The sequence below is a fragment of the Camarhynchus parvulus genome, chromosome 17 (genome assembly GCF_901933205.1).
Source record: "Camarhynchus parvulus chromosome 17, STF_HiC, whole genome shotgun sequence".
Classification (NCBI taxonomy): Eukaryota; Metazoa; Chordata; class Aves; order Passeriformes; family Thraupidae; genus Camarhynchus; species Camarhynchus parvulus.
Window position 1 is genome coordinate 9,766,374 of NC_044587.1, and position 14,653 is coordinate 9,781,026.

Genomic DNA, 14,653 nt, shown 5'->3' on the forward strand with positions numbered 1-14,653 from the left:
GGCGGCGGCGCTGGGGCTCTGCGGGCCGGGCCCCGCCGCACCGGGGCGGCCCCGCGGCACCGCCCCCGGGCCGGGCAGGGCAAGGCCGTCCCCCGCGGGGCCGGGGGCGGGGCCGGAGCTGCGCCGGGGCCGCCCCGCTCCGGGCCGGGGTCAGCGCTCCACCCCCGCTGCCCGGGACAAGGGTCCCGGGGCCGCCGGACAGCGGCGGGGCCTGGTCATGGTGATGTGACCTGAGGTGGTGCCGCATCCCCGGGCTGGGAACCGGCCGGGCCCCGCCGCCCCATCGCCCTCCCCTCCCAGAGGAGACCCCCGGCCCGGGAGCTATGGTGATGGACACAGAATCCCAAAATATACAAAACACCCGTATGTGCCCATTCCCCCATCCCAGACTGGTCCGTCTGCTGCCAGCCGAGGACAGGGTCGATAAATGCCTTTCGGGGTCACCCTTGGGATGTCGGCCGCCGTCCCAGGCAGAGCAGGTGCCTGTGCAGGATCAGGGAACCAGCCCCTGGCTCTGGAGCAGTGTCTGTGCTACCCGGACCGTCAGAGGAGTGTTTTAGGGAGAGCTCTGATGGACACAAGTAGAGTTTTCCATGGCACATCGCAGCAGAGTGGGAGAACACTTTTCCCATTTTGCTCTTTGCCGCCCAGAGAGGTCGTGGAGTCTTCCCTCTCTGGAGACATCCCACACGCACCTGGAAGCGTTCCTGTGTCACCTGCTCCGGGTGACCCTGTCTTGGCAGGGGGCTGGACAGGACGATCTCCAGAGGTCCCGTCCAACCCCAGCTATTCTGTGATTTAGTGTTTCAGTGTTTCAGTGATTCATTGGCAGCCACTTGTTGGACACAAAAGTGCCGCCGCGGCGTTATTTCCAGTCAGCGCCTGTTACCAGCCGCCCGCAGGTGTCTTTGGGAAGTGTGCGCAATCAGGAAACCCTCGCTCGGCAGCGCAGCGCTTCCCACGCCTCCCGAGTCCTCGCCTGGGAGACTCGGGGGACACGGCACGCCGTGACATCAAATTACCTTGGGCAGGACTCGGGGAGGTCCCCGGCCGCGCCCGGCACGGGCGGCTGCCCCCGCTGGGAGCCGAAAGCGCAGCTGTGTTTACGGGAGCAGCTCCGTGTCCTGCTGATAAGGCTCCTACCTTTGCACTCCCGAGCCACAACAGAGCAATCGCACCCTCCTCAAACGACACCTGGCAATGATACCTGTGAAAAACGCCAATCACTTGTTTCTAAAATTTTAAAAGTTTAATAGTAATAAAATGGTTATTAAAAATAGTAATACAATTAGAGTAATAATAATTTGGACAAATTGAATTAGGACAGTATGAGACAATAAATACAAAGAGTTACGGATGTCCGGGTACCTTTTTCTTGGCAGCACGAGCCCGAAAAAGGACTCCCGCTAACAAACGATTAACCCTTAAAAGCAATAGCCTGTTGCATATCCATACACCTCATACATGATGCATAAATTCCATTCAAATACAGGATTCTGTCTGGTCAGAGTCAACTTCTTCCTCTGAATCCTAACAGCGCCTTCGAGGCGGGAAGAAGTTCGTTTCTTCTGATAAGGGAGCTATAAATTCTATTTCTTTGAAAGATTAAGGTGTCCTGTGGCTGCTATCTCGCTGCGAGTCCTTACTTTAAACAAAGTATCCTACATAGCATCGTTTCTATTTTAACATTTTTTATAACCTAAAACAATATTTAACACAGTACTTAAGAGAATTAACACAGCATTACTTTCTAACACAACACATATAATATTCATTTTAATATTTGCGAAAAGCCGATCATAAAATACGTGCATTTTTCACGATACCCCTGGAAACAGCTTTTATTGCCGAGGTTGCCCGTGCCGGGTGCCCGGCTGGGCTGAGCGCCCGCGGGGCTGCGCTGCTGCGGAGCTCTGGGGAGGAGGGAGCTCCGCGCCTTCCACCTGAAATAACTGCGGGGTGATGTGAGGCTCACGCGTGACCTGCCGCACTCCCTGGAGCTCGGCTCCATCACGCACCATCTGCCTCCAGCGGGGCCGCAGCGGGTGCCCGGGGCTGAGGATAAAGAGCGGAGCAAGCGGGTAGGGACATTTCCCCGCCTCTGGTGACTCATGGCTCAGGCACGTCCAGAACCAACAATGTGCCTTTGTGCTCGGAGATCTCAATGGATTTCTCTTTCGTGGTCTTGTCTGGTTGGCTTTTGAGCCTATGTAAAGCCCGTAAATCCTGAAATAATGAATCCCGCACAGTTTTGCTGCACCTGGCGCAAAGAAAACGCCTCCCTTTGTGGACATTGAACCTGACATCTGCTGGTTTCACAGCATGCCCGCCTGCCTTTAGAACAAAACAATAAATCCAACCATTATTCATCCCCTCCCCTGCCAGTCAGGATTTGAGAGCCTTCCATCATTTCTGTCAACTGCTCCAAGCCCCGGCTGAGTCAGTGAAACAGTGTCAAGGGCTGGGCAGTGAGACTTGGCAGGCAAGCAGAGCCCTGGAGCTAATCCCGATGTGTTTACACCCGCGGGAACCCCGGCCCAGTGCCCGGGGCTGGTCCCGGGAATCCCGCTCGTATTTTGGCACAAGAGGGAACGCTCGATTACAAAAGCCAGGTGTGACGGTGACAGGGGCAGCGCTGGGAGGCTGTGATGGCAAAGTGCCACCGCGGGGCATGGACAGAGCCGGGCACGGCTGGTGCGGCTGCGGAGCTGCAAGAGGAGGTGGCAGGGACAGCACAACAGGGGCTGGGTCTGAGGAACAGCCCCAAGTACAGCCAGGGGACGAGGGGACAGGGAGAGAGCAGGGCCCAGCACGACTCTGTGTGATTTCACCTTAAACTCAGCTCCCACTCCAGTTTGTGTCCATCACCCACTGCCTGCAGAGAGCACCAAGGCAGAGGGAAGAAGCAACAAGGAAAAGTCACCCCTTGGGCTTCTCCAGCAAATTTGACTTTGTACCTCCTGGTGCTGATTTAAAACCAGGACACATGGAATGGTTCCAGGATAAAGGATAAAGAATCTAGGTGATCTTTCTGGGCACCAGGCCCTCCAGGCACCTGTGGTGCCACAAGGCTGTGCAGTGGGTGGTAAAGGATTAAAGGTGATTTCTGTCATGTGTCACACAGCTGAGGTGAATATGGCACATCCCACCTCACTGTGGTGGTGGCACATGGAGAATATCCCCAAATGGGGAGGATGGAGAAACAGAGGCTGAGATCCCAGGGCTGAAGAAAAATGGCCCAAATGACAGAGCTGTCCAGCCTGTTTCTCCTTGTGCTGAGGGGCTACAGTTACCACATCTATCAGAGGATGATCATGCAGGTGACTGTCAGCACTGGAGATAAGGGGGAAATTGCAGCTGGGAGCTCAAGCCAGTGGCATTTCACTCAAACAGGCCCATGGGAGGGAAAGTGCTTTATCAGAATTCATTCATTGCCTTCTGCCCTCCTGGGGACGTGCTGTTTGGGAGCCGGTCTGTTTTCCCCAGGGGGATTACCAGGCCTTTAACCTCCCTTGGATTTCTCCAGGGCCCTGTTCCTGTGTCTGGGAGGGTACTCAGGGATTAGTCTTCCTCCCAGGAAGAGGCACAATCCCTAATGCGCTCTAAATTCTTTAGCACCCCATGCTCACTAAGCTGCAGATGCTGCTGGAACCTGGATCACCCTGAGCTATCCCTGTCCTGTCCCAAGGACTGGATTTGTGGCTCTCAGATGGTCCCTTGTTTAATTATCAGGATTTTTTGCTTTCTTCCCCGTTTTAGCTGCACCTGGCCTCTTGTCCCTTGTATGTTCAGCTGCTGCCATGCAGAGGTACCCAGTGCCTGTAGGTCCCTCACCTGCACCACAGGTTCATCACACCTCATTTCCCTTACACAGCATCTGCCAGGTGCCATTTCCTGGGTTTATAAACTCAGCCAGAGAATGACAACAATAACAACAAAAATGAGAAAAAAGCAGCTTTCCCAGAAACGTTTTGTTTTATTAAATGATGTCTTTAGCCCTAGAAACATTTGTGTACTCGAGGCCTGGTTATCCCACACAAAGCAGCAGAGCCCAGAGGAACCTGAGGCAGCAGAGGTGGCAGAGGGCTCCTGAGTCAGGCAGGGCTGGCCCCAGCCCTGGGCAGCAGCAGCAGCCAGAAACCACAGTGGGGTGCTGGGGTCACTGGAACCTCCTCCTCACTTTTCCAAGGAGCCAGCCTGCTGCTCCAGTGCCCACGGAGGCCTGGGAGAGCACAGTCTTTGTTTTCAAAACTCTCCATTTGCCTCAAGACCATTTTGGCCCCAAAGCAGCATGTCCCAGGTTGGGCTCTCCAACCCCAGGGCTCTCTTGGGCCCAGCATTTCCAGCTCCTTATGGCCCTGCTGTGCCTTCAGCTTCCTGCTGGGATGGGAGAGCAAGGAGGGCTCGGAGTGCCCAGGCAGGTCTGTGTGGAGCCAGCAGGAATAGCTGCAGCCAACCCTGCCCTGCACTCGAGCTGGGGTTGGGAAGGAGCAGGACGCTGTCAGCTCCTCTGAACCCCACAGAGAGCAGAGGCAGAATCAGCAGAGTGGTTTATCTTCACAAGGTTTGTCAGCTGATCAATTCCACTGAAGTGGTCTGGGGCTCCCCCCATTATTTTGATAACATTGCTTCTTTTTCTGTGAAAGCTGAAAGAAACTTGCTCAATCACCTCAGAGTTTAGGGGCATTACTGGACATAACGTCTCCTTCTCCACATTCACCAGACCCATTGTCACTGTTTTCTGTTCTCCTTGCTACTCAGGCACAAAGTTTTCTGTTCAGAAAGCTGCTGATGCCCCCTCACTCTGCAGAGGCAAAGGGAGCTGGAAATGAAAACTGGAGCCTGAACTCCAAGAGGAAAAAAATCCCAAAAGGGCGCTGGCTGCCAGCCCTTGAGAGCTAAGGTTGTGTTGTTGATTGGCATCACAACTGAAGTCACCCAGTTCCAGGAATAGTGTTATTAAAGAACAACAGGAAATACACAGCAGAAAAGCTACAGCCCATTCAGCACGTTTGGGTAGGACTCCAGCCTGGTTCCCTGGGATGGGGAGCACCAAACCTGCTGGGTTCCTTCAGCCACCCCCACCTGAACCCCCTGCAAAGTCAGGTCTGAGCACAGGGGCACAGCAGAGAGCAGGATCCCAGCTCAGGGGCCTCCCTTGGCTGTGTTTATCTCTGAGGTTTTTAGGGCATTGCAGAGGTTAAGGGCAAAGATCCCTGTCCTTGAATTCCCAGTTCTGCACCAGCTCCACCTTTACAGCACCTTGTAGGTGGGTCTGTATTGCTGCAATGGGAATTAGCACTAAAAATACAAATTAGAAGCCAATTGTCTCATTACCCCCCCTTTTCACTCAAGCTTTTTGACTCCACCCAATGTGCATCTGAGCTGGTTCTGAGCCAGAGACCAGGGGCTGGTGGCAGTGACCAGCCCAGTGAGCCTCAGCAGCAGCTCAGTCACCCAGTGAGAAACATTCCCCAGGTAGAACCCAACACATCCCTGCAGCCCTGGGAGAAGAGTGGGGAGCAGGGCAGGGGCTGTGCCCGAGGCTGTAGAGAGGGGAAAGAGCACAGCTGGGGCCACCCCAGGACACGGGACCAGCACTGGGGACACGGGACCAGCACTGGGGACACGGGACCAGCATGTGGCTCCATCGGGTGCTTGGGGGTCTCTCTGAGCTCAGCAGTGCAGGTGGAGAGGCTCCTCCTGCTAAAGGTTCACAGGGCACTCGTGCTGCGATTATCATCAGGCCACTGGGATGCTGGGATAAGGAAGTTTGGAATGCCCAGAGAACTGAGTAATTACCCCGATTCTCGGAACACAGGGCAACAACCTGTGATGGGTCTTATCTGTTCTTACCTATGTCACTTTTATGGATACTCTCAAAGCAATACAATACTGTGAAAAAAATATTAGGTTGCATTAGTTCTTTAATATTTACTAAACATTTATGGAAAAAAGCAATGTAGTTTCTCTTCAGATGGATTCTTTACATTTAATGTCCACAATGTTTATTCCTTTCAGTCTTTACATTTCTCACACTGACTGGCAGTAAATTGGGCTGAATTAATTCTGAACCAAAGCTGCTGCTGGTTCCTGGTGCTCTTTGATAGATCATGCACTGCCCCAGCAAGAGGTTATTTTACCATGAACTGTGCCCATGACAGAGCAGGATCACCTGGGAATAACAGTGATCCCAATCAGGGTCAGGGCCCTTAAACCACCCATTTACACCCTCAGCTCCCACAGAGGAGATCATTACCAGGCTGACTTGCCAGTAACAGTTCCCAGTTGACTTTGGCTTGTGTTTCCAGAATGAGAAGTAGAAAACACTTCCATGGAAGATGCAGAAAGCCAGGGGTAGGCTGTAGTCAGTGGGACAAAATACAGGATCACAAAGTCTTTACAGATGATGTGGAAAATGGTATCACCACTCAGTAGCCCCCGGGAGGACACTGGGATCCTCGGGAAGGGCTGTCCCCAGCTCCAGGGACTGGCACAGCAAAACCCAGAGCACAGAGCAACTCAGCCTGACCTGAGCTGAGCTTTACCTGAGCCCACCTGGCAGTGGGGCCTGGTTCCCCGGGAAGGAGGGCAGGGCCCAGCACATCCCTGGAGGAGGGCTCTGCCAGCAGGAGCCAGCTGGAAGGGCCCTGGAAGGGTTTCCTCACTCACACAGTAACATATCTTATGAATAATATCTGAGTGTGACTCAAACCAGCTTGTGAGAGGCTGCATGTTTACATTTAGACCAAGAGAGCAGAGCGAGCCTGGCATTCCACCTCCAGTGGGATTAAGAATGGGGCTGGGATTAAGGGCACACTCCCAGATCCTGCCAGGCTGGCTGTTTATATCCAGCATTTTCCACTCCTTCAGCCAACCCCACTGGTGCTGCTGAGGGTGCAGAGCAGCCTTCTGCCAGCAGAGCTGGCAACAGGAACTGCCAGGCACAGGTCAGCAAGGCAGGAGCAGCAGGAGCTGCTTGTGGGGCGGCTCTGGGCCAGGATCCCGAGCAGTGCTGACCCCACATCCCAGCTCACACTGCCCTGCAGCATCCCCCAGAGCCGGGGCAGAGCCTGGGGGCGAGGACACGGGAGCACATGGACACACATGGAAACAGGAACTCTGTGCTGAGCTCCAGGCAGCAAGCCCAGGCTGAGGAATGAATAAATTCCTGCCTGGAGTTTCCTGCACAGAGGCCAAGCCCCTTCACTGGCTCTGGTGGCTCCAGAGGTAGGAGCAGGAGGGATCCCACAGCAGAGTCCTCACACAGGCAGCATGAGCTGGCTGGGTACCTTTTGCAGTCAGATGTTTTGCTGGAGCTACAAGGATTTTTCTGCTTTTTTTTTTTTTTTAACACAGGAAGGGATTATCTGGGAATTCATGTTTCCCACCCCAGGCCTGGAGGTCAGCTGCAAAGGGAAGCTGGTGGCTGCAGCATGAGCAGAGGTGCAAAAAGCTTTATCTGTTTCTACCTATTTCTATATGCCATGGGTAACTTGAATTTCCTTCCCTTTCCTTCCCAGCCAAAGAAGAGGAAAAGAGAAAAGCCTCTCTGAAAGTGCCACATCAACAGAGCCTGTGATGCCCCAGGCCTCTTCAGCAGAGTGAACATTCCCTGCAGGCACCAGAGAACATCCCCGGGGCACTCCCAGCTCTGAGCCAGGCTGAGGAGCAGGGCTGGGACAGCTGAGGCCCTTCCTGCCCCCTCCTCTCCTGGAGGTGACACTGCCAGCCCAGGCCAGACCACATTTATCACACTGATCAGGTAAATGTGATAACACATTTACCCAGGCATGTGCTGGGGGTCACATCCAACACCACCTCCAGCAAGGGCAGCACAAACCCCACCCGTGGCTGGTGAACAGCCAGGGCTGGCACCCAGCTCAGCCACCTGGGTTTCATCTGCTTCTCTTCAAGTGAACCAGGTGTCCCCACCCTCCTGCCCCTGCTGCAGGCAGCTCCAGGGCCCAGAGGAGCAGCACAGAGGAGCAGCAGGTCCCTGGTGGGACGGGGCAGGGGGGATGGAGCTGCTCTTTGCTCAGCCCAGGCACACAAACTGCCGGAGGCACAGGACAGAACTGGTTTCAGACACACCCCGAGAGCAGGGTGGTGAGAGCTGAAGGAACAGGCAGGAGTGGGATGGCAGATTGTCCCTGTGCCCAGCAGCCACAGCTGCCCCAGGCAGGGCACTGGGGCAGCCCCAGAGCCTCCAGGGGATGCTGCAGGAACACACGGGGCCTTGGAGCTGTCCTGGCTGGGACCATGCTGGGCTCATCCTCTACAGGCTGGTCTCACTGAGGAACTTCCAGGCTCTATTTTTACCTCTAAATTTTAAAATAATTACCATTTTTATTTGCCTCTGCTGACCCCTTCCTTTCCCAGCAGCCACCTGAAAAACTCCACCAGTGGAAAGGGGGAATAAAAGTGTTTTCCTCTGTCACCAGTGGTTAACTCCAAGGATGCTGCTGCACACAGGACATCAAACATCACAACTCTATTCCAGTCACAGCTCTGAGAGAATTTCATCTCTTTAGGCATATGAATGCTACAAAGGAAAAAATATGTTCATGTCATAAACATCACAAGCTATGAGGAATATAGATCTTTGGAGGGAAATGCATTCATCAGTTGTCATATCCCATAAACTGCACCAGGAGAACAGTCCATAGTGTCCATTCCAACACAGAAATCACTGTACAATCTACCTCCTACTTTGCACCCCAAGTACTACAAGTGGTCAGTGAGGATATACAACAATTCTACAGAGAAATCACTCAAGTGGATACATAAATGGGCCCTTTGGGGGTTAAATAAGATTTTCAATAGTTGCACAATGCTACATTCATGCTACCAAGTTCACTGAATTGGGATTTCAGAAAGGAAGAACAGTTTGCCTGTCTCCAGTTAGGAGGTGAAAGGGTCAGAAAGGGAGAGAGTTTTGTGTCAGCATTTTAATCTTCCCACAACCATTTCCTTCTCCAGATAACATGACTTTGTGCTTTCAGTGCACCTCTGGCTCCCACCTCTCACGCAGAGCTGGTGGAAGCTCCAATGTTAAACAGTAATTGGCATAAATTTGGGGTTCTTTTTCTTTTATATCTGGCATTTTCTTCCCAAAGCTACAGACTGGTGCCTGTTCTCCCCTTCACTGTAAGTCTGGCAAACCTGACTGAGTCCAGGGATGAGACGTGGCTACCAAAGCTCCCAGCCTGGGGGAGGCAACAGCCCACACCTGTCTGTGTGGCTTTCAGTGACTTTAAATACCTCTCTCCACCCATTCCTCTCCTTACTGTATGTACATTATTTCTTCAAAAGTTTTGCTATAAAAATGCTCTAAATGTAAAGGGTTCAGCAGTTCTAGCCAGGGGCCTGCTCCCCAAAATCACAACCACAGGTATGGCACAGGGGAAGGAGGACTCTACAGATCAGAACAACAAGTTCTCTTTGTAAGTAGTTAAAAGAAAATTTGTACATCTATTTTCCTTCACTTCACAATCAACAAATTGAGATAGCAGGAAATCAGGAAAATAAGGTAATCCTTCCCTGTTCCTTCCCTTGCTTGTAAAAGAAATAACTTGTGTCACCTCCCAGAATTGCCAGTGACCTACACAGACTCTAAGTACTATTTGTCCTCTGAAAGGACAGCAGAATGTGAAAAAAGCCCCATTCCCAAAACCAAAAAAGCACCCCCTTACCCAACCAAACAAAAATAAATAGATTCCAAAAGGTACCATCAAATATCAAGTACAGACCTGGGCTGTCAGGCTGCTCTGACAGAGCTCAGGGTGTTCTCTGTCCTCCACAGGGAGGGGCTGAGCAGCTCAGACCAAGAAACAGGTCAGGGGAAAAGGGGTGGGTTATGCACAAACACCTGGCAATCAAGTGAACAAAGAGTCAAACTCATGCTCCAAGTCTGTGCTGTGTCCGTCCAGAAGCATTTCTCCCAAATGCCTCAGTGCTCAGCCCCCTCAGAGGGGTCTCCACACAGGAAGAGAGCTCCTCTCCCAACACACAGCAGAACACTGGCATGAACAATTAATTACCATGGCTATTAATTTCTAATTCATTTTTATACCAAAGCGAGCCTGACGGAGGCTTCCCAGCCAGGTCTCGTGTTTCTAACCTAAAGTATTTCAGCAAAACTAAAGTTCCATAGTTTTGCAAGCAGCAAAATAGAAAGTAATGAAGTTGTGGCTAACTGGAGGAGAACTACGCATTGGTGAGAGCATGTACAGTTAGTGCAGCACAGCTACTCTGAAAGGAACCAAACCAATGCAGCAGACATGCAAGGTCTGCTAACTTATGTTAAAACCATGTTTGCTGGTGATTAAATATGTCTACAGAAGATATATTACTGTTCTGAATATATTTTCAAGCAGACCAAAAATACCTCATCTATTGGTTATGGTGTGTTATTTTTAACTAATTAAATACCAGGAGGGATTTTACCCCCTCCCTCACTATAAAAATTGCACTTATTTTCTATTAAACAAAACAAACAAACAAAAAAGAAGATTTCAATTCTATATCCCAGTATATATTCACATGGAAATGGGATCATCTTGCTCTAAGCTTGCAGGAGTAGGTGTAGCAGTCCTTGCTCTCCAGGACTCCCAGCACAGAAAGTCCCACCAGGACAACCCCCTGCTCCCTCTGTGCTCTGGTGACTTCTTCACTGTAGTGCATGGGTTAATTGGGTTTGTGTGGGTTTTTTTTGTAAGAAAACCTGAGCTTCAAAAGTCTTTAAAAGGACCTGGAATCAAATCTGGCCCATTCTGACCCAAAACAGCTCAGTTCTGCCAGGAACTCCATCCTGTCCTCGTTTCACACAGCTCCTCCTGAGGCCCCGGGGCTCGGACTGAGGCCAGCGAGGTGTCACTGTCACCCCTTCCCTCCAGTCTCTCCTGGCCCAGGAGCCTTTTCCTGCTTCCGAGGGCTCCTCCTTCCCTCCCTTTAGCACTGCTGCCTCCTGTAGGGCTGTGAAGGGCTCCCCGTGCCAATAAAAAAGTCTCTCTGCAATAAAGCATGACTTCTTGGACACTGGTGATGAGCTTCCTCTTGCAAAGGCTTCTCCAGCTCATAAAATGTCATCGTAATCCAACAGTTTGGAGTGCTGGCGGGTCTTCCAGAGGCGGTAAAGGCGGAAGTCAAAGTAAGTCTCAATCATTTGCTTACCTAGAAGTGAAACCAGGCAGAGGGGTCACACCCTGAAAGGAGCACGAGGGAGAGGTGAGAGCACACAGCAGCACAAACCCCAGCCCAGCACAGGGATGCATGCATGGCAAGTGCTGACATTGGGCACGTGGAGGGGCCCGTGAGAGCCAAAGATCTTTTCAGATCTCCTCAACCATGAACAGCTCCCTGTAATCCCTTGGCAGGGTTTGTCCCTGGGGGCAGGAACTGAGCACAAAGTCTGTCTCCAGACTTTGACCTCTCTGCTCTGAGGGCTGAGGGGAGCTGGGGGCTGGAGATGATCAGCCACAGCCTGCATGAGGCACAGGGACTTCAGGGGCTGTAAAACAAGAGTTAACTCCTTGTAAAGAAACACTAAAAATAATTAACACTGAAAATTCCAATTTAAAAATACACTTTTTTTTTTTTTTTAATGACCAGGCCATCTCTGTCCTGCTCCTGTCTGTGCTCCCAGCAATGAGCTCACAGCACACACCAGTGCCACCTGTGTCCCCCAGCCCCTCTGACTGAAGGGGATCTCACAAGCAGCCAGGAGGTGCATTTGAAAACACAAGGGCAAACAACCCTGCACTCAGACAGGGCTCAAGGAGGGGATTTTCACTTGTGAGGCCTGATTAAGATTAGTTTTAGATGACTTTGCAAAGGATTACAAGGGTACACTCTTAGTATGTCCCAGACTGATCAAGGGGATAAATTCAGACGTATTCTCCAGCCCAGCCTCCTGAAAGCTGAGCTGCTCTAATGCCTGCACACAGAACCCACTGCCTGGCCTGCTGAGCTGCCCACAAACCCAGGAATTTCCCTGCAAGCTGCTCCTGGACACATCCCAGCCTGTTTGCTCCTGTGCAGGCACCGTGTGCAGCTGAGCTGATCATGCACAGGGAACTGAACAGCCTGGCCTGGAGGGAAGTGTCCCTGCCCATGGATGGGCTGGAACTGGGGGAGACTTAAGGTCCCTTCCAACCCAAACCAGTCTGTGACTGTGATTCTGAGAGCTCTGTGACCTCTGGGACTCTTGTGAACTCTGCACACTTGAGCACCAATGTGCTCAACTCCTGCACATTCCTGAAGGTGAAGGGAGGTAAGAAAAACCCATCAGTGCTGAGACCAGAGCTGTGGGCAGCAGAGAAGTGCTTACAGCTGAATCCTGCATGGTTTTATTGGCCAAGAACTACAGCAAAGATAAAAGAACATGGGCAAATTCAGAATCTGTCACTTGTGAAACTGCTCTGTGAATTACTGACATTGAACAGGAAAAATCCAGTAGCTTCTTGAAATATCTTGAGCTACAGGAAAAAAAAAAAGAGAAAAAAGGGCCAGCAGACTGAGCTGTAGAATGGCTCTGATGGGCCATATCCCAGGTGCTTACTGACATAATTCACTTGGTGCCAGTGGTTTGAGCTCTGGAGAAGAGACCCCAGCACACCTGGCTACAGAAAAGGTTCTGCTCCATGTGCATTTACCCCACAGACTCCTCATGCCCTAATAGTGATGGGTTCTCCTACAGCCAGCCTGGAAAGCTGTCTCCTCCTCTGCATTGCCTGGACCCTGGGAGAGGCCTCAGGCACAACAAACAGGACATTTGAAATGTGACCAGATGCAGGAACTGCAAGGGGAAAGCCAGGGGCAGCAGCTGAGCTACACAAGGTGGTTACAAGCAAAACAAAGACCATGGCAGGACTTAAGGGAGTCAAAACTGCTTTTTCATGAAGATGCCCCCCAAAGGAAGCAGACTGGTTAGCAAGGGGGGTGTGTGTGTCTTTGCACAGGAAATAAATTACCTTGAGCTGATAGTTCAAGTGGAGACTCAAAGGCAACCCTATAAGGATTCATTAAGTTTTTCAGATTCTGAAATAGCTGAAAGGAAAACATACCAGAGTTAAGAGCTGAAAAAAATTATGATCCTGAGCACCCAGAATTGCCCATCTTTGTTCTGGAAAACCTTCCACCCATGTCCTTTAAAACATCTGTCTCACCAGTAAATAAATAAACCAAGTGCTTTGAACAACTCCTCTCCTCAAAGGTTTCATTATTTGTCCTGCACATCACGAATCCTTCCTCCCCTGCCCCACAGTCCAGAGGGTTCTCCCACTCCCAGCTCCCAGACAGGACAGCAGCACATTCCCAGCCAGCACAAGAAGCAGGTTTAGAGCTCCCAGTGTGACTCTGGCCTCCCTGGGCCCAGCAGACATTCCAGGGGTGACCCACAGGCTCCTACCTTCTCCCCATTGGGGTTTCCAAGAACATAGCAGCCCATGATGTGGATGATATTTGGTTCAGGATTGACTTTACTCATCAGCCTGCTCAACCTCTTCCAGAAGCTGGAAAAAACAGAAAACATCATTAAAAAAATAAAAATCTCTCCTCATAGGCATGATTAATGCCAAGGATATGTGTAACAGCACTCAGCCAGGGCCCAAGGTTTGTATCCTGGGCAGGAAACTACTCAGGAAGAGCCATTGGATCCCAGACAAGGAAGAACAGGAGCAGAGCCAGGGCCTGAGGAGCAGGTCCAAGTCATGTGGCAGAGAAGGAAGAGCAGCCCATTGAGCTAAGGGAGCTCCAAGGTGAGGAGAAGGGAGCAAAGTCCCCCAGGAGTGATTCTGGAGTGACAGTTTCACCAAGCATCCCCTCCAGCTTCCTCTCTCCCACTGCTATCACAACTGCCCTTTCTGAACATGAGGCTTATCAGTGCACTGCTTCATTTCCAGGGCATGAAATCAGCAGGAACAGCTGCAGAGATTGTTCTGAGTGAGACAATACAGCCCAGGCAGCTCCATGTCAGCCCGTGCTTGGTGCTGCTCACAGTCACCCCCCCTTGTGCAGTGACTGTGACCAGGCACTTGTGAAACACGACCCCCTCCCCTGGGCAGAGAGCTGCAGCAACTTTGGGGGGCTCTAAAGCCCAGAAACTCCTCCATGGGTGTTCCAACCAGACTGCAGCCTCAGCTTTCCTCAGCACTGCCTCCCAGAACACACAAGCTGGATGGAGACATTCAATTCCAAGCTCTCAAACTTTCAGCTGTGTGTTCTCAGCTTCCTGCAGATCCCTGATTTATCAGCTTGGGAGCAGCTATGCCTGGGATGTGCTCAGAACTGTGGATGTGCACACGTGCTGGAGAATTCCACAGCTACTGCTTGTGCCAGGGCACGAGATGGCTGAGCAGATGTTGATTTTAATACTCAGTTCTCATGCCAACAAAAAGTTGTGTAGGAACAGGTTGGTGTACATCCTCTCCCCCACAGCCAGGCACTGTTAGCCAAGCAAGTCTGAGCCAGCACAAGCGAGTAGGCAGCAAAACAGGCAAAGCTTTACTCTCTGCAAGGAGCAGCAAAATTGCTCAGCACTCCCAGCTGAAGGCTGGCATGTTAGTGAAAAGCCTCCTCAGTAACAGACTGGACTTTGAGCAGGCTTTGCAGAGACAAATTCCATTTTCCCCTGGCCAGAGTCAGCTGTGGG

General features: G+C 51.6%; 1 protein-coding gene across 5 annotated transcripts in view; it reads right to left on the minus strand.

The window, feature by feature from the left end:
• Nucleotides 1-5,909: 5,909 nt before the first annotated feature.
• NSMF (NMDA receptor synaptonuclear signaling and neuronal migration factor) overlaps nt 5,910-14,653 on the minus strand; it is a 48,791-nt gene continuing 40,047 nt past the window's right edge. For 4 of the 5 annotated variants that reach the window (XM_030961642.1, XM_030961640.1, XM_030961641.1 and 1 more), the window contains 3 exons: nt 13,412-13,514; nt 12,975-13,050; nt 10,513-11,175 (listed from right to left, as the gene is read on the minus strand). In XM_030961642.1, the coding sequence (XP_030817502.1) occupies nt 11,078-11,175; nt 12,975-13,050; nt 13,412-13,514 (277 nt within the window). In that variant the 3' untranslated portion in view covers nt 10,513-11,077. Of the gene's footprint in view, nt 11,176-12,974; nt 13,051-13,411; nt 13,515-14,653 lie in introns of all 5 variants that reach the window. The other variant, XM_030961639.1, reaches the window with a different exon arrangement.